The sequence below is a fragment of the Magnolia sinica genome, chromosome 11 (genome assembly GCF_029962835.1).
Source record: "Magnolia sinica isolate HGM2019 chromosome 11, MsV1, whole genome shotgun sequence".
NCBI lineage: Eukaryota > Viridiplantae > Streptophyta > Magnoliopsida > Magnoliales > Magnoliaceae > Magnolia > Magnolia sinica.
Window position 1 is genome coordinate 9,443,746 of NC_080583.1, and position 24,543 is coordinate 9,468,288.

Consider the following 24,543-nt stretch of genomic DNA (forward strand, 5'->3'; position numbering starts at 1 on the left):
AAAGGACTTGCATAAACAACAATGAAAAACCGTTATAAGCAAAAGGATAGGAAAACCACAATACAGTATATCGCAAAGCGGTTGTATCTAACCAGTGTTGCATTCAACACTATAAATTTGAAGAGCTCCAAGGTTATGGTGGAAGCTATAAGTCAATTTGGACCTAGATTAAAACCTCATTCCTATCATTACGTGATAGAGACTTGCCTAAAAAAGCAGGTTGAGCTTAGTAGAAACTTTATATTTAAATATAATGAGATTTAAAAAATTCATAGTTATACCATCCAACCATCCCAGCTCATTCATGCATCCAACCATTTATCCAACCATCCAATCATTCAAACATCTATCCATCCATCCATCCATTAAAACTTACAGACTCGAACGTACTCCAGTTGTGCTCACAACCGCTCGTAGAACACGTAAGGCCAAGAATTCTCATGGCCAACTTCTGTAATGCCGAATCCCTCCTGTTTGGGTCAACCCCATACATTCATCACCAGTTAGCTATGCAAATAAGTTTAAGTTAGACTTCTTACATTATAAGTTGTAACTCTTGTAAGAAGTAATAACTAAGAACAATTGTATTCATACTTTGTAATACATACTTGGCAATTTCATACTCCTATGCCCAATAGTTATCTCTTAAGAAAATCCCCGCACTTTTCATGTGGAAGTCCATCTCTTGAGAAATCTTATCATGCTCTTCTTTATCTGGAATCATTCCTCCTAACACGTCAAGAAATTTGACCATATGCGTCGTCGATGCCACAGACCGATCAACAGATTCAAAGAATAAGGCCGAATTAAGGATGTAGACAACTGAATACAATGAGGATGGCATTTGACTGCCCCATGCCTTATCTATAATATCCAGGATGAGCCTGTACTCAATGCTTTTTATAGGTGGTCCATGGTTTTGTTTATGCTCATCTCCATCACATCGTAGATATAACCCCATGGGTGACTTTTCATCGCCATCCACCAATTGTAACACACTTACTAAGGGTTTAGACAATTTTAAGGCCTTATCACTTGATATGAAAATGATTGGAAAAGAATGGTTTGTTGTACTAACTTTCCTTCGGCCTTCCTTCACCAGAGCCAATTATTCCAATCGGCTAACACTACAAAGGTTCTATGCTCAAAAAATTTTCAATGTAACCTTTGTGATGTTAAAAACGTTGTTGCGAATCAAGTGACGACTAGACCAAGCAAATTACACCCAATGTACCTTCTCGTGTGATGGAGAAGAATGATATGTTTACACATAAAGACCATAATTCTCCTAGCCCTAACAATTACCTTAATATACAACCTACCAACATCTTTTAACATTAGATCAATACAATGTGCCGCGCATAGGGTCCAAAATAAATTGCGCATCTTCTCCACAAGAAGGCGACCGGAAGCTACATAAGAGGTCGCATTGTGTATGATAACTTGGACAACATATTCTTCTCAAACCTCCTCAACTACACAATCTAACAATTTGAATAAACAATCGGTTGAGTGAGAATGGGCCAATGCATCCACGGACTTTAAAATTATGGTCCCAGTTGGATAATTCACAAGAAAGTTTGTTAATAACTGACGGTATCTATCGGTCCATTCATCGGCCATTAGCATATAACCATAGATTTTTCAACTCTCCTTGTATTCAAAAATAAAGTTTCTAGTAGACTCATCCTACTTTTAGAGTCAAGTCTCCATCACTTCATAATAGGAAGGGGTTTCAATCTAAGTTCAAATTAATTTATAGCTTCCACTTTAACCTTAAGCTCTTCAACTTTACAATATTGAAAGCAAACACTGGCCTGGTACAACCACTTTGCTACTGAATTATGGTTTTCCTATCCTTTTACTTCTAATGGCTTTCCTATCTTTTTACTTCTAATGGTTTTCCAAAGTGGTTTGTGTGGATCATTTGCCCTAACCCCTTTGGTCAACTGCATCCTCGAGATGTGGTTTACACTACCTATACATAGGCCCATGCCCACAGGCTCTTTTGGGTGCCAGCTTAGATTGCCCCATGGACGTAGGTGGTATAGAAGCATCCAAATTAACAATATCAATGTTACATTAGGAAGTAGTACTTAACTACTAGTTGTAGGCTATAATTATTAATTAGTACTTACTACTAACTACTTATTAGTTATTTTTCAAATTTTTATTTGTTTGTCATACTCATACACTACTTAGTACTTACTAGTTACTAGTTACTAGTGCTACTTAGTTCTCTAATCTCTACTTTGTTGACTACTTGACTCAACTCATCAAGTCCCATCACCATGTCTTCTTCCCAATCTTCTTCTTTGAAACCCAAGTCAAATTACCCGGGTTGGAAGTACGAACATTATCGCAGTGCTATCGGAAAGTCGTTAATAGTATGTGACTTACACGGGTTTGTAAGTTCATGTGGTATTAGCCAGCACAAGCAACACCTTGCACGCACATCGAGATAAAATGCAAGAGCATGTCTCAATGTTACCCAAGAAATCCGAATGAAAACCATGGAGTACAAGGATAAGCATGCTCGAAAAAGACATGACACCACCGTTATTCAAAATGACTTTATACAAAGAAGTATGTGGGGACATTGATTTTGTTGATTTGGATGCATCTAAACCACCTACGTACACAGGGCAATATAGACCAAAAATAACCTATGTGCATGGGCCTATGGATAGGTGGTGTAAACCATATCCTGATAATGTGGTTGACCAAAGGGTAAAGGCAAAGGACCTGCATAAACAACATTGAAAAACCGCTATAAGCAAAAGGATAGGAAAACCACAATACAATATATCGCAAAGTGGTTGTATCAAGCCGGTGTTGCATTCAACACCATAAAGTTGAAGAGTTTCAAGGTTATGGTAGAAGCTATAGGTCAATTTGGACCTGGATTAAAACCCATTCCTTAAAACTCATTCCTATCATTACATAATAGAGACTTTCTTAAAAAAGGAGGTTGAGTTTATTAGAAACTTTATATCTAAATACAAAGAGATTTAGAAAATCTATATTTATACCATCCAACCATCCCAGCTCATTCATGCATCCGACCATTTATCCATCCCATCCATCCCAGCTCATTCATGCATCCCACCATTAATCCATCCATCCATCCAACCATCCAATCATTCAAACATCCATCCATTAGAACTTACTGACTCGAATGTACTCCAGTTGTGCTCGCAGCCGCTAGTAGAACACATAGGCCAAGAATTCTCATGGCCAACTTCTGTAATGTCGAATCCCTCCTGTTTGGTTCAACCCCATACATTCATCACCAGTTAGCTATGCAAATAAATTTTAAGTTAGACTTCTTACATTATAAGTTGTAACTCTTGTAAGAAGTAATAACTAAGAACCATTGTATTCATACTTTGTAATACATACTTGGCAATTTCATACTACTACTATGCCCAATAATTATCTCTTAAGAAAATCCATGCGCTTTTCATGAGGATGTCCATCTCTTGAGAAATCTTATCATGCTCTTCTTTATCTGGAATCATTCTTCTTAACACATCAACAAATTTGACCATATGCGTCGTCGATGCCACAGACCGATCAACAAACGCAAAGAATAAGGCCGAATTAAGGATGGAGACAACTGAATACAATGAGGATGGCATTTGACTGCCCCAACTCTTATCTATAATATCCAAGATGAGCCTGTACTCACGCTTTTTATAGTTGAAGTGGTCCATGGTTTTGTCTCTGGTCATCTCCATCACATCGTAGATATAACCCCATGGGTGACTTTTCATCGCCATCCACCAATTGTAACACACTTACTAAGGGTTTAGACAATTTTAAGGCCTTATCACTTGATTCCAAAATGATTGGGAAAGAATGGTTTGTTGTGCTAACTTTCCTTCGGCCTTCCTTCACCAGAGCCAATTATTCCAATCGGCTAACACTACAAAGGTTCTAAGCTCAAAAAAATTTCAATGTAACCTTTGTGATGTTAAAAAAGTTGTTGCGAATCGAGTGACGACTGGACCAAGCAAATTACACCCAATGTAACTTCTCGTGTGATGGAGAAGAATGATATATTTACACATAAAGACCATAATTCTCCTAGCCCTAACAATTACCTTAATATACAACCTACCTACATCTTTTAACATTAGATCAATACAATGTGCCGCGTATAGGGTCCAAAATAAATTGCGCATCTTCCCCACAAGAAGGCGACCGGTAGCTATATAAGAGGTCGCGTTGTGTATGATAACTTGGACAATATATTCTTCTCAAACCTCCTCAACTACACAATCTAACAATTTGAATAAACAATCGGTTGAGTAAGAATGGGCCGATGCATCAATCTTGGATGTCCATTGGATAATTCCAATAAGTTTATTATGACGGATCTATCGTCATTATCCATTGACTATAACCATAAGTTTCAATTGTTAACGATATTAGTATGTAACCAGTTGTGGTCATCATACTCGATGTGTCTCACTATCCTGAAGATACTCATAGCGTATTGGATACATTACAGCACATTACACTACAATAGATGTAACAAATGTAGACATGGGACATCTGACCACAAGTAAATGGCTGTCAAGATGATCATTAACATACATAGTTATATCATATATGTATACACTATATTAAGAAATGCAATTATAAATACTAGTTAATTATACATTACATTAATCTATAATATATTATCATTTAATGTAGCTATTAATATTCAATTAATACATTCATATTACATTCATAGATATATATCTATGTCAAGTCATCTAAAGATACGATATTCAATGATTATAGTTAGTCAATCATATAACGTATTAACTTATCAATCTATTTCTACATATACCGTAATATTCCATGTAATACATTCATAATTAATTAGATTCTTAAATAGTCATTATAAGTTGATAATCACTAATCAGATTTCAAGTAGCTACTTACTAAACCATAGAATCATTATCCAGAAAGTCAAAAATAGTAGCAAGTAACCATAATCAACTTAAGTTACAATGAATGTATTAAGCATCCCCAATACAATAATTACATAACATAACTCATATACAATTTGACTTAAATAGAAATTTAGATCATAGTACAAACTATAAATAATTTAAGCTTAAAGTGAATCCAAATATAACCATGTAACGGATTTAATAATGTAAACATAGTAAATTATAGATACTACCCAGGATAAATACCAAGAATTTAAATATGTTACACAAATACATTGAAGCATTAAAGATGCTTAGATATAACATTCACCAATACACATAAGCAATTGGAATTAAACTTAACCCATAAAACCATTAGTGTAACATAATTATCCATATTAAAACTTACAAAATCATTAATTATATCTACAAATTAAACCTACAAGCTAATCAAAGCATCAATCACCTCAATAAATAGCATCACTGTCATAACACTTCTACATAACAATGTATTAACTACACATTAAGTATCAATTATGTAAAAATTATTACAACTGGATAGTAATAACAATATCCTCAATCACCGTAATGCACATTTAACATAAGTCATATTGCAAAATTTAAACCAAATTCCAAACAATGAACACACAATGCCATAACATTCAATCTATAAATTATTGCCAAAATTATACCATCAAATAGGTCCTCAATCAATTAAAATTTACATAGCTCAACCAGTCCAACCTTTCAACTCTATCCAAATCATCACTCATAACTCAATCTCAAATCCGTAATAAGTTTAATGTCATGACATTACAACATATAGTTACTTTACAAATCTTATCTGTCAAGTAATAACAGTTAACATAATTGTCAACTCAGCCTAATCTGATCACCATGATACATTACTCCAAATTTTACTAATTCAATACACTCGAATTCATCATGCCATCTCTAAGTACTTTATAACTTTCACTTACATACTGTCAATTTGATCGATTTCTACTTTAACTCACTAGACATACAGTTAACAAGTCAGCATTATATCCGATCTCTTACTATCAACCCATTTACATCAATCACCATAGTCAAAGAATAGGAAAACCACAATACAGTATATCGTAAAGTGGTTGTATCAAGACGGTGTTACATTCAACACCATAAAGTTGAAGAGCTTCAAGGTTATGGTGGAAGCTATAGGTCAATTTGGACCTAGATTAAAACCTCATTCCTATCATTACGTGATAGAGACTCGCCTAAAAAATGAGGTTGAGTTTACTAGAAACTTTATATCTAAATACAAAGAGATTTAGAAAATCTATAGTTATACCATCCCAGCTCATTCATGCATCCAACCATTTATCCATCTCATCCATCCAACCATCCCAGCTCGTTCATGCATCCAACCATTTATCCATTCATCCATCCAAGCATCCGATCATTCAAACATCCATCCATCCATCCATCCATTAGTAAAAATAAATATTATGGAAACATAAGGTGGGTCTTAGTAAGTTTTTAATGATATGGCATTCAATCACCATTGTTGTACGGTCCACCTGAGATTTAGATCTTCTTCATTTTAGGGTTCATGCCCTAAAAATGTTCTACATGAAAAATCATGGATTGGGAGCTTCGATTTCGAGATTTGGAGGAGATGGGCTGAGTGACAAAAAATTGAAAAAAAAATCAAATTTTCCCAATTTCTCACAAATCGTTTGCAATCTCTGTGATCAAACATCACATTAAAATGTTTGTAACCTAATCTAGTGATTCTTCTTTTTCTTTTGAATGTATTGCTTGTGTTTCCACATGTTTTCTTACATTGATAAATTATATGAATAGACATTGAATATACTTGCATCAATACAGTTAGACAACACATAGATTAGGACACCATGCAAAGAAAACCGATTATGCGTACTAGTTTTTTGTAATGTTTTGATTTATAAGTGTGTATTGATGTCTTTTTTAACAATCACCGAAGTTTCATCGAAACATTCAACCAATTTTCCATTGTTTTCCCATGTTTCCAACAACAGCGATACGTTACATGATACAACCAATATATACCATGCGATAAACGATACGTATCCATATCCCAAAAATGCGATACCGATATTTCGAACATTGGTTGTAAGTCTGTATTTTGTAACTTTTAAGTTGTAATTTGTAGTTTTTATTTCACTATTTTGCAATTTTTAACTCATCAGTCATCAAGATTTCATTTCTCAACTAAAAAAATTCATTATTTGTTACTTGTTAATGAATCTCCGACTCTACCCCCACTCCCGCTGCCACCTCTACCTCCTATTGATACTCGGTGTCCCTGTTGCCTCCCCTAAAAGCCCCTTCCAGAGAATTTAGAACTTAGAAGATGACTTACTGTTAAATAAGGTGCCGTTTGGTAAACTAAAAATTAAGGTCTGAAAATTAATTTAAGTGTTGAAAACTTTTTTTATGACATCAGGGTGTCCCTGCCCCATTTAAGTATTGAAAACTTGAAGTACTAAATTTTAGTACTTTTAAGTACTGAAAAATCCATTTGGTAATTGTTTTGGAAAATGTCATGATATCTGAAAATAAGCACTTTTTTCACAAAAACTTATTTGGTAAACACAAACTACAAATGTCTGAAAATTTAGGCCTCGTTTGGCATCATTGTGGATTCGAAATCCTTGGATTTGAAATACCCTAGATTCATAATCCACCGATTGCGTTTGGCACCATGGATTGGGAATCCCTACAATTCAAAAAATAGCTATGCACTTAAATTATGTAGTATATTTACAAGAGTTTGAATTTAATTACTAAATCTACTTTAATATCCCTAATTAAGGTAAACATGTGATGTTTGACCACAATGATTGTAATAAGCCCATTGAAATGTATACATTGGCCGAAAATGATGAAATTTCAAGCCTCAGATGGGGCCACAAGCATAAGATCACAATCAAGCAACTAACCAACGATTTTTAACCATTGATTTACATGGACAATGTTAGAACTGCTCGGATCATTCTATTGAAGTAATTTTAGTGACGCGGTTAATAATCTGATTGATTTGGGATATCATCAGTGGGCCACGTGCCCAATAGATTAGTAGCCTCATGACACGTGTGACACATGCGACTCTCCTACCTTTAAAAATGAGCCAAAAAAAAGAAGGAGAGGATTGGAAATCCAAGCAAAAGGAAGGGATTGCAAAACCCACCAAAGGTGAGGATTTGAAATCCTCTAGATTTGGAATACCCTCAAATCCCACCAAATCCTCAATGCCAAACAACCCCTTAGAATTTGTCATATTTGCCCCTATTGTCCCAATTTCTACCTGACAGAGGTATGAGACCAAATTTTGTTAGTCATGCCTCCAAATTTGGCACACCTTTGCCTGATCCAATAAAATTTTAATATTTTCCCCACCAAATAAAGCCAAGTAAATGAATGGTCTAGATCTTTTATGTTTACCACATGTAGTAACATGAATTGATTGAGGAGGCAAGTAGATGATACTCGTCTCAAGGATATGCACCATATGTTCAAATTTTCAGTTTCTACACATGACTTTTAGTTTTGTGGTCAAAGCGCATTGGTGAGACGTGTTGGCGTGAGTTGTATGTTAGAGAGATTGTAGAAGTAAATGGTGGTTGTAATCCCTAGCTATAATCCCCTAATTAGAGGTGTAATATACGCATAGCCTAATATAGGCCATATCGGACTGCTATATGTAGCCTTCCATCTTTGTACAATAATATATGAAAAATTACTAAAAATATTCTCTACAAGTTGTCATGGTATCAAAGCAGTCGATCCCCTGTTCTTTGATATCTGTAGCCTCCTAAACCGAAGTCTTCACACCCTACTTCTCCCATGGCCGACACTGATTCCAACCTTGGTGAGTCTCCATCATCTTCTACCTTGATGGAACTGACCACGAAGGTGACTGAAGCTTTAAATAAAGTTTCAGTCTTGACACCGATAACAGACGTGGGTGCTGCACCGATTGGCATCAAATTGGATGGATCTAATTATGCCTCTGGTCCTAAGTGGTTTAGATGTATATCGTAGCCAAATATAAATAGAGATATATCAATGGTGACCTTCCTTAGCTGTCTCCAAAGGATTCCACGTTCAGGCGGTAGCGAACCGACAATGCAATAGTCAAAGGATGGTTAATCAACTCTATGGAAGCCTCTCTTATCAGCACCTTCATTCGATATCCAACCACCAAACAAGTGTGGGATGCTATTACCACCACATTTTTTGACGGAAGTGATACCTCCCAAGTCTACGAACTCCGGCGGCGTGTAAGCAAACTAAAGCAAGCTGGTGGTTCGTTGGAAAAGTTCTACAACGAACTGCAGGGACTTTGGTGAGAAATCAATTTTCGTCGCCCAAATCCCATGGAGTGCCCGATTGATGTGCAGCACTATAACTCTATCCTTCAAGAAGACAGGGCGTATGTTTTCTTGGATGGCCTTGATGACCACCTAGACCATATTCACAGTGGAGTATTATAGATGTAACATTTTCCTATGGTAAAGCAAGCATATGCCCATGTCTGTCAAGAAGCTGCCTAACAGGCTATGATGACAGCAACTGGCGGCGTAGATGACACACCCAGAGCAGTCTTGGCCTCCAAAAGCGTCAAGAATGGCTCGAGTTCTGCCACTAATGGCGGATCTGTGTCTTTAAACAGCAATAGGTCCAATGCTAGTCCACATCAGAAGCAAAAGATCAATACCGAGGGGACAAAATGCTCTCATTGTGGGAACGCTAAGCACACCCGTGACGCATGCTTTAAATTGCATGGATATCCAGATTGGTGGCATGATCTTCAAGCCAAGAAGAGGCGTGATGGAGCCACTAATGATGCCAATACTGGTAAGGCTGCAGTGGCGGCAGCAGAACCGCACTTATCCCTAATTCCGACCAAACCTCCCACCTCCAATTCAGGTATGGCTCTACTCGGGTTTAAAAGCAGTGATGATTGCAACACATGGATTCTTGATTCCAGAGCAACTGACCATATGACATTTGATGCATGGGATTTTTGTCAACATACTCCTCCTCGGTGAGATAGTATTGCCAATGCCAATGGGGTTATCTATTTGGTAAAAGGGGCTGGCACGGTAATGTTATCACCAACTTTATCATTATTTAATACCTTACTTGTGCCTTCCCTTTCTCACAAGTTAATATCTGTGAGTCAAATTACTAAAGAACTCAATTGCACTGTACTGATTTACCCGAAATTGTCTTATTCAGGATACTCTCGAAGGAGATCATTGGGCGTGGTACTAAGGGGGGGGGGGGGCTATTATATGGATGACTTCAGCATGAGCCACCTACATCATGTTGGTCAGCCGAGTGATACCAAGGCAGAGCAGATTTGACTTTGGCACTGTCGGTTAGGCCATCCTTCGTTTGGTTATTTGCAGCATTTGTTTCTTGATTTATTTTCAGAGTTGTCTGTTTCGCATTTTAAGTGTGAGACTTGCATTTTAGCCAAGAGTCATCACGTACCTTATCCTTTACGTATGAATAAAAGTGAAGTTCCATTTGCTTTAGTTCATTCTGATGTGTGGGGGCCTTCCCCGAAGCCTACTTTATCTGGTTTCCGCTGTTTTGTGATTTTCGTTGATGACTGCACTCGAATGACTTGGCTATACTTATTGCAACATAAGGATGAAGTCTTTACCATGTTTCGATCTTTTCATGATATGATTCTAACTCAGTTCTCCGCTAAACTTCAGATTCTTAGGTCCGATAATGGTGGCGAGTATGTAAATCATAAGTTCCGTGCGCATTTCAATCATCACGAACCGATTCATGAGACATCGTGTCCTCAAACACCTCAGCAGAATGGTATTGCCGAGCGGAAAAATCGCCACATTCTTGAAACGGCTCAAGCACTGCTACTTGGGGCACACGTTCCGAGCTCCTACTGGCCTGATGCAGTGGCTACTGCGGTGTACCTAATCCATCGGATGCCCTCCAAAGTACTCGAGTTTAAGACCCCGCTGCAAACTCTGTCAACCTATGTCACCTTACCTACGACATTGATGCTTCCACCTCGCATCTTTGGGTGTGTTGCCTTTGTTCACCTCCACAAAACTCAACGGACAAAGCTGGACCCGTGTGCTCTTCGATGCCTCTTCTTGGGATATGTCGTCCATCAGAAAGGTTATCGTTGTTACGACCCGACTGCTCGGCTAACCTATGTGACTATGGATGTGTCTTACCCCCCCACTCCTCAGTGCCTAACGACCCGTCTCCTAAGAATATCACCGAGGTAAGTTCTCCTACCACACCTCGTCTCCAATAACGAGGTTAATCGTTGTTATGAGCTACCTTTCAGGCATAATCGTAGCAAACCACCGAATAGATACTCACCTGAGATCGAGGCACAAAGATCAAAATATCCCATTGCCAATTATGTCTCTACAGAGAGACTCTCTGAACCACTCAAGAACTTTGCGAATGATCTATCTTCGCACCATATTCCTACAAGTGTCGACGAGGCATTGAAGGATCCAAGATGGGTTCAAGCAATGAAAGAAGAAATGGAGGCACTAATGAAGAACGAGACATGGATCCTTGTTCCTTTACCTGAAGGACAGAAGACAGTGGGGTGCAAATGGGTATTCTCTATCAAGTACAAAGTTGATGGAACAATCGAGCGCTACAAAACGACTAGTAGCAAAAGGCTATACTCAGACATATGGGGTAGATTATCAGGAGACATTCTCACCAGTGGCCAAGTTAAATACTATTAGAGTTCTACTATCTCTTGCAGCGAACCTGGACTGGCCATTGCATCAATTCGATGTGAAGAATGCCTTCCTCCATGGAGATCTTGAGGAGAAGATCTACATGGATGTTCCCCTAGGGTATAAGGCGACCTCTAGTAGAGTTGTATGTAAACTACAACGAACACTTTACGGCTTGAAACAATCTCCTCGAGCCTGGTTTGGACGGCTTAGCTTGGCTATGAGGAAGTATGGTTTTCAACAGAGTAATTCAGACTATACTCTCTTCTTGAAACATCAAGGAAGCAAGATAACAGCTTTGATAGTGTACATAGACGACATGATTATTACAGGAGATGATCAGGAGGAAATCTCGAAACTTCAAGAACAATTGGCAGCCGAGTTTGAAATGAAAATTTTGGGAGGGCTCAAGTATTTTTTAGGAATTGAGGTCGCTAGATCCAAGCAAGGTATATTTCTTTCTTAGCGAAAATATACCCTAGACTTATTATTAGAAGTTGGATTACTGGAATGTAAACCTGCAAATATACCAAGAGTCCAGAATCACAAACTTAGAGACTACCCTGACCAAGTGCCAACAGACAAAGGAAGGTACCAGAGATTGGTTGTGAAGCTCATTTATCTCTCACATACACGACCCGATATTGCTTATGCAGTGAGTGTGGTGAGCCAGTTTATGCATTGCCCGAGTAAAGATCATATGGATGCGGTAATCCAAATCCTCAGGTACCTAAAGTCCTCCCCTGAAAGAGGACTTATGTTCTCAAAGAACAATCATCTAAGGATTGAAGGCTACACAGATGCTGACTGGGCGGGAAATATTTCTGATAGAAAGTCTACCTCGGGGTATTGTACACTTGTTGTTGGAGGGAACTTGGTGACGTGGAGAAGGAAGAAATAGAAGGTAGTAGCATTATCAAGTGCAGAAGCAGAATTTCGTGGGATGGCTAAGGGTCTTTGCAACTCCTATGGCTAAGAAGACTGTTGACAGACATTGGCTTCACTCCAAACCGTGAGATGGATCTCTTCTGTGACAAGAACGCTGTTATCGATATCTCTCATAATCCCTTCCAACATGATCGAACCAAACATGTGGAGGTAGATCGGCATTTTATCAAAGAGAACCTTGAAGCCAAGATAATCCGATTCCCGTTCGTAAAGTCCGAAGATCAATTGGCAGATATTCTTACCAGAGCCATGTGTAGCAAGAACTTCCACAACTCACTTGACAAGTTGGGCATTAGAAATCTATACGCGCCAGGGGTAGTGTTGGCATGAGTTGTATGTTAGAGAGATTGTAGGAGTAAACGGTGGCTGTAATCCCCTAATTAGAGGTATAATATACGCATAGCCTAATATAGGCCATACCCAACTGCTATATGTAGCCTTCCATCTTTGTACAATAATATACGAAAAATTACAGAAAATATTCTCTACAAGCTGTCAAGATAGGCCACACCATTGATGGACTCCATTTTAGATGGAGCAATAACTCAAAGATCATATTGATTGGATGATTTTAATCCATCCGAATTAGCACATTGATATTGCAACTAATTTAGTTTTAGTCATCCAGTTGAAACCACAAATTGAATTATTATATCTCTAGATGACCTTGATTTTAAGGCTATGATCCATTTACAATGGACCCACAGCTCGGACTGTCTGGACAGGCATACATCTACGCAATGCAATGTGTATGACAGACAAGTTGCCACCATTTTAAACACCGTGACAAACTATCAAAATAGTCTTCAACAAACACGATTCCAATTGGATGGGTGCAATCCTGACCGTGGGCCCCACCTCGATGTATGTGTTGTATATCCACACCGTCCATCCATTTTTCTAGCTCATTTTAGGGCATGGGCCTAAAAATAAAGCAGAACTAAATCTCAGGTAGGCCACACCATAGAAAGCAATGGGGATAATGACGCCCACCATTGAAACCTTCCCAAGGCCCACCATGATGTTTATTTGCCATTTAACCTATTCATAAGGTCACATAGACTTGGATGAAAGGAAAACACAAATATCAGCTTGATCCAAAACTTTTGTGGCACAAGGAAGCTTTTAGTGGTAAGCATTCAATCCCCACTATTTTATGTGGTGTGGTCCACTTGAGCTTTGAATTTGCCTCATTTTTGGGGCTATACCCTAAAATGTTCTCACAAAATGGACAGACAATGTGGATATATAACACACATCATGGTGGGGCTAGCTAACAGAACTTTGTCATGCCAACGCGGTACCGACCTGTGCTATATCCGACATGGACTCAAATTCGGTAGCGACGCCGCCAATACCACCTTGGTATTTGTCAGTGCGTTGTCGGTGCAGGAAAAGCTATGTGGGCCCCACCAAGATGCATGTGTTTCATCCACTCTATCCATCCATTTTGCGAGCTAATATTACGGTATGAGCCCAAAAATGAGACAGATCCAAATCTCAGGTGTACCACACCACAGAAAACAGTGGTGATTGAACGCCCACTATTAAAAAGTTTTTAGGGCCCTTTGTAATGTTTATTTGCCATCCAACCTGTTGATTAGGTCACACAAGCCTAGGTGAAGGGAAAACACAAATATCAGCTTGATTCAAAACTTTTGTGGCCCTCAAGAAGTTTTTTATGGTGGGTGTTTAATCACCACTATTTCCTATGGTGTGGTCCGCTTGAGATTTGGTTCTTCTTCAATTTTGGGACCATGCACTAGAATGATCTAGAAAAACTAATGGACAACTTGGATTTACAATACATTCACCAAGGCGGGCCCCACGGTCAAGGCAACACCCATTAACGTGCCTACCTAGCAACAGCTCACCCGCACCCTTTTTTACTCTCTGATTGCGTGCCGTAGAAAATGGCACCTAGGTAGTTGTCGTGTTGACATGACAGCTTTGTGGGCCTCACCATGATGTATATGTTATGTCCACGCTGTCCATCCATTTTGGTCAAGTCATTTTGAGGCACAAACCCAAAAATGAGGCAGATCCACAGCTCGAGTGGACCACACCACAAAATTTTGTGGGGATCAAACGCCCACCATTAAAAACTTATTGGGGGCCACAAAAGTTTTGGATGAAGCTGATATTTGTGTTTTCCCTTCATCCAGGTCTATGTGACCTAATCAACAGGTTGAATGGCAAATAAACATTATAGTGGGCCCTAGGAAGTTTTTGATGGTTGGCGTTCAATCACCACTATTTTCATGTGGTGTGGTCCACATGAGTTTGGATATGCTTCATTTTTTGGACCATGCCCTAGAATTATCTCGATAAATTAATGGACAGCTTTGATATACAACACATACATCGAGGTGGGCCTCACGGTCAAGGCAACACCCACATGTGTCCACTTGGATTGCAGAGGGAAGAATATGGCACCTTGGTCTGTGTTGACGTGGGAAAGTTATGTGGGCCCCACCATGATGTATGTGTTTTATCCACATCATCCATCCATTTTGTCAATTCACTTTAGGGCACGAGCCCAAAAATCGCATATCCAAAGTTCAAGTGGACCACACCACAGAAAACAGTGAGGATTGAACACCTACCATTGAAAACTTCCTAGGGGCCACTAAAGTTTTGGATAAAGTTGATATTTGTGTTTTCCCTTCATCCAGATCATTGCAACCTTATGGACAGTTGGATGGCAAATAAACATCAAGGTGGGCCCTAAGAAGGTTTCAACAGTGGGCATCATTTTCCCCATTGCTTTCTGGTGTGGTCCACTTGAACTTTGGATCTACCTCATTTTTTCGCTCATGCCCTAAAATGATTTGGCAAATTGGATGGATGGTGCAAATAAAACACATACATTATGATGGGGCCCACAAAACTTTCCCATGTTTTAAAAACATGGGAGGGTAATGTTGTCTTTTCAAAATGTTGGTAGGGATATTTTCATCAATCATGATCCAAAAATTTAAAGAAAAATCACTTACCGCATTCAGTGATAAGTGATAAGTGCATGCCCTGTCATTGGCAAAAAAAAAAAAAGAAAAAAGAAAAACGCCAAATTTAAATGATTTTTAACATTAAGTGCTTAATCTTTTACCTTTACCAAATAGTTTTGAATTTCCAAAATCACTAAAAATGGCAATTTCCAGTGATAAGTCTTGAAATTAAGTTTTATCAAATGGCACCTAAGTGTGACTTGTTGATTATTACACTTTACTTATGTAGCTTAGGTACTAACTAGTAGCTACTAATTACAAAGATTACAATGAAATAGGTTTATTTAAATGGAATTTAAGGTCTACCAGTAAGATTTTTAATCATTGGACTGCATATGCGATCGCATATGGCATTAATCCATGAGTATATGATTATGCAATCGCATATGCTGCAGATGGCATAAGCCATCATCGCATATGCAATCTGGGCCTCCTTATGTGATTGTACGATCGCACCTGACGACACTAGATAGGCTGCACATATGAAAACAATTGACCAATTAAAAAATGCCAACAGTCCACATTCGACGTATACGAGTGCCCATCTGACAAGTGAACTGTCCAGGTTATCTACAGTGCGGGGTCCACCTGCTCCCAATGTCCAACCAACCTGTGTTGACACGTGAAGCTACATGTAGATGTGCGGGTGAGCTTAGTGGAACCCCTAGTATATGTTTATCTATATCTCAAAGAAGGCATGTGCATATCCTTTTGTCTGTGTTTTTGTGTACTTGTGCCGATAATTAAAATAACTATGACACTATAATGTTTTTAGGAGTTGATATGGTGGCGTTTAATAGGACGTGGTGCCTGCACTTGTCCAATTAACATGATAATAATAATAATAACAGAAATAATACAATAAATAAAGTAAACAGATCTCTAAATCAGTCATCGTCAACATCATCATCACAACCTTGTATTTATGAGAGATTCTTCCTCCCTAGGCAAATTGAAGCATACAATAGATTTTTCCTCTTCACTCTAAATCCTTCTATCAATTGTCTAAGTAGAAAAATAGTTCTGATTGTTTACACCCTGGCATAAAGTCAAACTGATTTTCTAAGATCATTGTCGCTTCTCTTAGTCTCTATTCGACCACCCTTTCCTAGAGCTTCATAGCGTGATTCATAAGTTTGATGCTCAACAGTTGCATCAACTTCGTATATATCCTTTGTACTTGATAAGTATTTATCACCAACTTCTCCTCTAGTCATTGAGCATTTTCCATCTGTAATTTTTTGTTGAAAGAATAGTTAACCATACTAATCCGGCTTTGCTCAAAATCTACCACATCATCTGTTCCCACTGCCTTTCTGCTTGTCATCCTTGATAGGGCTACCTTTACTTCCCTTACCCGAATTCTATGACAATACACATGCCATTCCATCTCTACATGAGTATGCTTTGAATTTTCAATTAGGCTTGTCCAACTAAAGTTTTAAATATGAAAATGTTGAAATGGGTCTTTAAAGTCAACGTGGCAACGGATGATGAATTCTCCATTTACAGGGGCTTCGTTTTTGCGGAAATCAGTGGCCAGGCTTGCCCCCTTATTGGTTGAGGGCCCTAGTTTTGTTATCAGGGATGAGTCCAAGGTGAGCATTTGAGATGCTGTGTGGTGCGGGGATTCCCCTCTTCGCACTTCTTTCCCTGCCCTCGTTAATCTTTGCACTGTGCCTAATATCTCGAATACCAACTGCTTCTCTCTCCAAGGCTCCAAGGGTGTGTGGTTACCTCCTTGTCACGGTGAGTTGTCAAATTCAAAGTTCGTTGATTTGATTGCCCTTCTATCTCATCTGCACCAGTTCCTGGAACCGGAGATTCACTGGTCTAGTGCTTTTCCAAGTTCGGGGTCTTCTCAAGTCGTTTGTGTTGCTCTCTCAGTCTGAGCCTGCAGTTGCCCCTAGCAACACGATGTTCATGTGGTCCTATAAAGCTCCCCCCCAAGGTTGCAACTTTCGCCAAGCTTGCTGGGAGAAAGAAGATTCTCACCATCAACAATCTGAGCACGAGATCGCTCATTCTGCCCAATGCGTGCCCTCTCTATCTGAAAGCAGAAGAATCGATCGACCATTTGTTCATCCATTGTTCTCTCTCGCATTATTTGGTCTGGTATCTTCAAATCTACCAATGTAAGCTGGGTGATGTTGTGCTCTCTTGCTAGATTAATTTTGTCTTGGCATAGTGGTGGGGCGGTCTTCTCAGAGCTGCTAAGTGGAAGGTTGCCCTCCTTGCCGCCCTATAGTCCATCTAGTTGGAGAGAAATGATCAGGTTTTTCACAATGTTAAAGGATCCGGCAATGGAGTCAATAGTCAGGTTGCTATGTATGCTAGGGAGTGAGTTCCCTAAGGTTTTTGTGATTTTTGTTTTCTAGATGAGGTAAGCTTGTTTAGGTTTGCTTTTCTATTCTTTTCTTCTTCTTTTTTCTTTTCTTTGTTGTTTGTTTGTTTCTTGCTTCTTGTTTTCTTTCTGCCTTTGGCTTTAATAAATGCATCATCTTTATAAATAATTTAAAAAAAAAAAAAAAAACATTGAGACATAACCCTACAGTATAAATTAAAGGTGCTAAAATAAATAAAAAGGAAAATCCCAATACATGATACCACTTAACGTATTTCTTTTCAAGTATAGCAGATAGGAACTAGTTGATTCCCCACCTGTACACTCAGCTTTTCAATTCACATGAATGGAGCCCATGGTTCCGTAATCCAAACCATTGATCTGTTGGGCCCCGAAGCAGATGGACCATGCCCCCAAAAATCACTGCAATAGGACAGTCCTAGCTTTTCAATTAGTGACTTGCACATAGGTGGTCAATAAGAGAAATGCAGCAATAGTCCACATTCAACTAAGAAAAGACCAAGATTGGTGGATAGGATCTTCCAATCTTGGAGATTTTCAAGGCATGGTCCGCCCACATTGATTCATATCAGACCAACAGACCCATCACCAAACCATAGGCCCCACTTGTCCAAACCAAAAGTATATGGTGAAAATCCTTGGATCAACGATCATATATCCTTTAGAGTGCATTACCATTTATCCGCCGTTCACATTTCACCATTTTATGATCTATAATCTCCTCCCCATAGGTAATATCTGCACCATATTCAGCAGCCAATAACCTAAATGGTAGCGTTCCCTACATGCATGAAGGGGGGGAAAAAGGTACTTTAGCTTCCAAAACTTACACAACTCACACATGAAAATGAAAGAGTTTATATGAAAGGATGCATATAAGGGAGATGAAAACTGTGCTGATATAGAGAGTAATTTTACAAACAACTGCAAAATCCTGATGGATCATTATCCTAGTTAATAGATTTTATTGATGAAACTGTCAAAATGCCAATGGAGTGACCAACCCTACAAAAGATTAAGGTGCATTTGGATGCTCAACAAGGTTCAATTGAGGGCACAAGTCCAAAATAGGACTAGCCCCACTAGGTTTATGGGAGGGAATGACTAGCCCCACATTTCAATCACTATTGTTTTTTTTTTTTTTTGAAAGATGTTTCAATTATTATTGTTTCTAATCCAATTTGAGACAATCATATGGAGTCACTCCCTTGATATGAGTTAAGGGTGCCAATGGGTCCGGTCGGGTTGGCCCATTTGGTCTTTGACCTGGCCCATCATGGGTCAGGCTTGGGCCCAAACTCCTAGGTTCATCAGGTTGAGTCAGGTCTGAAAGTTCAAGCCTGATAATGAACAGTCAGGCTCGGCTCAAGTAACACTAGTCTGTTCAATTGGGACCTGATGGTTGACAGTAATAATTTATATTAGTTGCAAGGTATTCAATAATGGTAATGGTAGCCGTAACGGCCACCGTCGTTACAATTACAATACAAGCCGTAACAGCCATTCTGCCCCCCGCCCCCAAAAAAAAAAAAACAAAAAAACAAGAAAGTAATGATCTCATTACAAGCCATTGTGGGCCATTTTTTCCGTAACGGCCATTACAGCCCTGTAACACATAACGGTACCGACCATTAACGTTATGTAATGGTACCCAACATTAATAGGTAACGGCTGTTATGTAACCATTTTTGGATATCATGATTCGTTGTATATCCATGTATGACATACCAATGATATTCATTAGTAATTTCTCAAGGGTCCAAGCTCTTAATCAGATTGGGCCTCATCCTTAAAAAATGGCCCATTCAGTCCCAAGTCAAGCTCAAGCTCAAACCTCACAGTATCAGATCACCGTGGCTGACCTTGACCCAACCCAGGCCCAACCGTTTTGGACTTGACATCATAGCACTACTTGAGTAAGGCTAGTCACTTCCTCTCTACTGAATAACCACAATTTAATCCAATTGCAATCTTAATCAATTGTGTTGTAAATGCAAGTCCATCTGAAAACATATTGCTCGAAAGGTAGCCAGATACAGATTCATTGCTCTCCTTGGTTTTCCACACTCTTCCATAAGGATGAAAAACGCCAACCTTCACCAACAGCCATTGGTGAAGATGCTCATTGATATAGGCCGTCCAGAACGGGTAGTTTGGTGTGAGGAATTTAAATTTTAAAAGGGCCTAAAGAACTTGTTTCTAGGAAACAAAATCCCCAAGAAAGAGGCTTTGTTTATCATGTTTGGGTACTGGGATTGTAATTATGTGGAATCAAAAAATATGACCGTTGGCAAGGAATTCGTTACTATGGAATTTACAAACTAGCTCCTCCCAAAGAATTGCAAAACATCTCTTTTGGTGGAAACGAATGATCCGAACCGTGCAAAGATTTGCCTACAACTTCTAGTGCAGCTCAGCTCATCCAAACAATACGGTTGTTGGGCATCCTATCCACAACTCGGCCTTCTAATGGACGGACTGGATCAATGAGAACATTCACCAATGAATCTTAACAACAATTTACACAATCTACAGCATCACGAAACCCTAATTTCACGTAACCGGAGCGATCGGCCGCAGTACCACTCCAGATATGACAAATAACATTTCTATTTAATCCTAATCGCATGGTAGTCAGTTTTAACGGTTCAAAACGGCCAATTCAAGAAAACTCAAGCGACCAAACATCCGCAAATTTCACTAATTATGCCATAAAACAAACAAAACACTAAATCAAACGCTCGAAATACGAACGATCGACCATCGCCCAGGAAGAGATGCTCTGTGGGGCCCACTATTTGCACCCACAATTTTGATAGATGCAACCCTTTTTTTCTACTTTGGGTAATACAATAGCGAATAGAAAGGGATGTACTATTGCAGCACTGATATTAGAATATGGAGGGTGTGTGTAGCAAAAATGGAGGGTGTAAATGTTAATTCAGGGAAGGATTGTACTAACCACTCGGACCATCGGAGCGAGGACGAGCTTATTCTTGTAAAAATCCATTCTTTCAGCAGCAGAGGCGGCCGGAAAGCGCATAAAAGAGGGAGAAAAGGTGCTACGGCTATTCGCGCGAGTACTCGAGGTAGAGAACGACTTCAGGAATGGTCACATACGCCCGCGTGTATGGTAATCACTATACTTTCTAAATGTTATGGGAAGACCTATGATGTTTATATGAAATCTAAACCATGAATCTAGTGAATCCTATCATTTTAACCGTAAATACCTATAATTATTATGATAAAATTAAAAAATGAGACACACCACGAGAAGAATGTGGAATCAGGGATAAATCCTGTAGATTGGCTCACCTGAATTTTGGAATGGCCTAATTTTAGGTGAGTACATTTATCATAGTGGAGATAATCTGATTAATGTGCTGCATGTCATGTATAAAACAATCTGAACGCCACATAACATCAGGATATGTCTACGGTGGACGTCCTCCTCCCGACGCGACTAACAGCGCGGGAAGTGGATTGGCTCACGAGCTATATAGCTGGTGTATTGACGTTAGCAAATCCTGTACGTCCTGTCATGGCTCACGAGTTATATAGCTGGTGTATTGACGTTAGCAAATTTTGTACGTCCTGTTATGAGACATGTGTTATATTCAAACTATTCATTCATTTGGTGAGCTCGTCTTAAGGCTTGAGCTGAAAAATAAGACAGACATAGGGTCAATTGGACAACACCGCAAAAGATAGTGGGGGATTGAATGACTACCATTGAAACCCTTTTCAGGTCATAGATGTTTTAGATCGACATTAAATTTGTTTTTCCTCTTCATTCATGTATTTGTGACCTTATCAATGGATTGGATGAAAAATAAATATTACGGTGAGCCCTATAAAACTTTAATTAGTTGAAAATTATTACTCTCGATGCTATTTTTGGTGTGGTTCATTTGAGCTTTGAATATGATTCTTTATTTTTTCCTAATGGTCTAAAATGATCTTGTAAAATGGATAAACCTTTTGGATAGAATAAATACATTATTGTGGAGCCCACGTAACTTTGTTCGAGCTCGAGGAGCGTAGGCGCTCGTCACCTATCTACAGTAACTATATGGGAAACGGATTGGCTGGTGTACCTCACCCCTGTCGTATTCACGTCAGCAAGTTTCACGGGTCTCATGAGGTATATGTTATGTTCGAACCGTTCATTCATTTGGCGAGATAATCTTAATGCTTGAGACGAAAAATAAGACAGATCTAACTATCAAGTGGACCACACTGCTAAAACCAGGGAAAGATTGAATGTCTACCATTGAAATTAGAGTCACAGAAGTTTTGGGTCAATATGAAATTTGTTAGTCCTCTTCATTCATGGCTTTTTGACCTTGTGAACAGATTGGGTGTAAAATAAACCTTATGGTGGCCCTACAAATTGTTTAACTGTGAAAATTATTATCTCCTCTGTTATTTATGGTGTGGTCCATATGATCTTTAGATATGATTCATTTTTTGGATGATGCTATAAAATGACCTTTAAAAATAGATGAACCGTATAGATATAATAAATACATCACTGTGGGACCCATGTAACTTTGATCTCCTTTGAACCGTTCGTACCAACTCGGAGCTTGAGGAGCGTCAGTGTTCGTCTTCGCACGACACGTACCTACAGCAGCTATACAGCTGGTGTGGGGTACTGATCGACGAGGGAAAATTGTACTTTTCAGGTTGCACGTGGGTACCACTCAACGGTGGGTCATCATGGATGGCACATGCACCAACAATCTCGTGTGCAGGAAAGAAAATCTTGGCCCTTCGATTTGTGGCCAGAAAGCATACAACAGCAGCACATTCTTTTTCTACGATCAACGTCCAGGATCTTCCAATAAGAGGATAAGAGGATTCATGGTGCATGGGATATCTACTGGTTGGGCTATCATATGAAAGGCAGGCTCAGGTCATCGAACAAGGCCCTCAGTTGGGTTTAAAGAAAAAATAACTGAAAAGCTTTGCACGTTCTCCAAGATATGCACACGATGCTCGGAGTTTCGGTTTGAACCAGTGGGGCCCACGGTGCACGATCCTAGCCATTGGTCTGTGGACACGATGGTGGATTGACAACGCCCAATGGTGCACTCACTGTACACGGGCTCGAACCACTTGCAGTTTAATCCGAAAGTGCTGAGTTGACTCAGCGATGAACTCAGCAGAAAATGCTTAAAACCGAATATCAGAGAGTGTTTTATAAGAGAAGGATTTTTCATATCTTTGAAACTGGAATCGGATGTCTTTTTATAGACTCCGAAGTGGTGCATAAGCACCCTTTTCAAAAGGTTAGGTCCGTTGGGTTTAAACCCAACCGAGGCGACCAACCGGAAGGGACGCATCTCTCTGGTTTAAAACGAAAAGGCGCAAGTGCGAGTACACTCCCGCATATACAGTCCTGCGAGTACCCAGCCCGTCCCGTCCCATCTCGTCACATCGCGTCGCGCACACGGACACGGACTCGGACTCGGACTCGGCTCGGCTCGGCACGGCACGGCTCGGCTCGGCTCGGCGCGCGCGCGCGTGTGTGGTTAATGGCATAGATTAGAGCTATTGGCATAGCCCCCCCACAGGACCAAATTCACATGCCCCCTGAAAGGGGCTCAAGCCCTAAGCAAAAATACTATCTTATATACAAGATAGTTAACTTTGTGAAATCCGATGTGGGACAAAACCCCAAACTCAAAAGTACTACAATTTCAAAAATGGAGGGAAATTACCGAAAATTTGAAAATTCAAATTTTACTACTATTTTAAAACAAAATATAACAATCCCCCACATGTTTTAAAATAAAACCCTTTCGGATTAAAGCGTAATAGTTGTGCAATGGTGCCGGTGTCACTATAGACTTGAACCGACATTAGAGTAAGCAAGACAGGTCTACAGGAATCAGGTGACACCATAGTCTTGAACCTGAATCCTTTTAATGTAAATCGCAAGTACATGCCACTCACACAACTCTTCCTCTGCAAGTGATTCTGCGGTTCAGTGCGTTTCGGCCATACACTATTACCTGGATTTCATGAGTGCTCTAGAAAATTCGTCTAGATTCTCATGGGAAGCGGCCTCCACCTCCACACCCATATAGGTGAATTCCATTAAGTGTATGCAGCAACTGTATACACCACCAAATATATGGCTATGGATTCATTAAGAGTTCTAACAACTCATCCTTCTACGTTGCTGCTCGCACTGTACACTATAAAAGGGGCTCATACAACTCAATGCAATCGTCTACCTCGTGTCTTGTTGTTTACCCATTGAACCTATCTCATGGGATCTCTACTTGTATAGGTTGGGTTGCTGACATTGGCAGCTCATATATTAGGCTCAGCCCCATTCCCTTCGATGTATCATTAACTAACCTTTTAGATAGTCCTTTGGTCAGAGGATCTGCTAGATTCTTTTCTGACCTCACAAAGTCAATAGATATGACTCCATCACGCAACATATGTTTCACTATGTTGTGTCTGAGTCTAATATGCCTGCTCTTTCCATTATATATTTTACT

At 39.4% G+C, this 24,543-nt stretch overlaps 1 protein-coding gene across 5 annotated transcripts in view; it reads right to left on the reverse strand.

Annotated features, from left to right (window-relative positions):
• Window positions 1-21,139, reverse strand: part of LOC131218773 (uncharacterized) — an 82,162-nt gene extending 61,023 nt beyond the window's left edge. For 3 of the 5 annotated variants that reach the window (XM_058213552.1, XM_058213551.1, XM_058213556.1), the window contains exons 1-2: window positions 20,985-21,139; window positions 18,698-18,803 (exon numbers count right to left, since the gene is read on the reverse strand). In XM_058213552.1, the coding sequence (XP_058069535.1) occupies window positions 18,698-18,803; window positions 20,985-21,065 (187 nt within the window). In that variant the 5' untranslated portion in view covers window positions 21,066-21,139. The remainder of the gene's footprint in view (window positions 1-18,697; window positions 18,804-20,984) is intronic. The other 2 variants (XM_058213554.1, XM_058213555.1) reach the window with 1 other exon arrangement.
• Window positions 21,140-24,543: the final 3,404 nt, after the last annotated feature.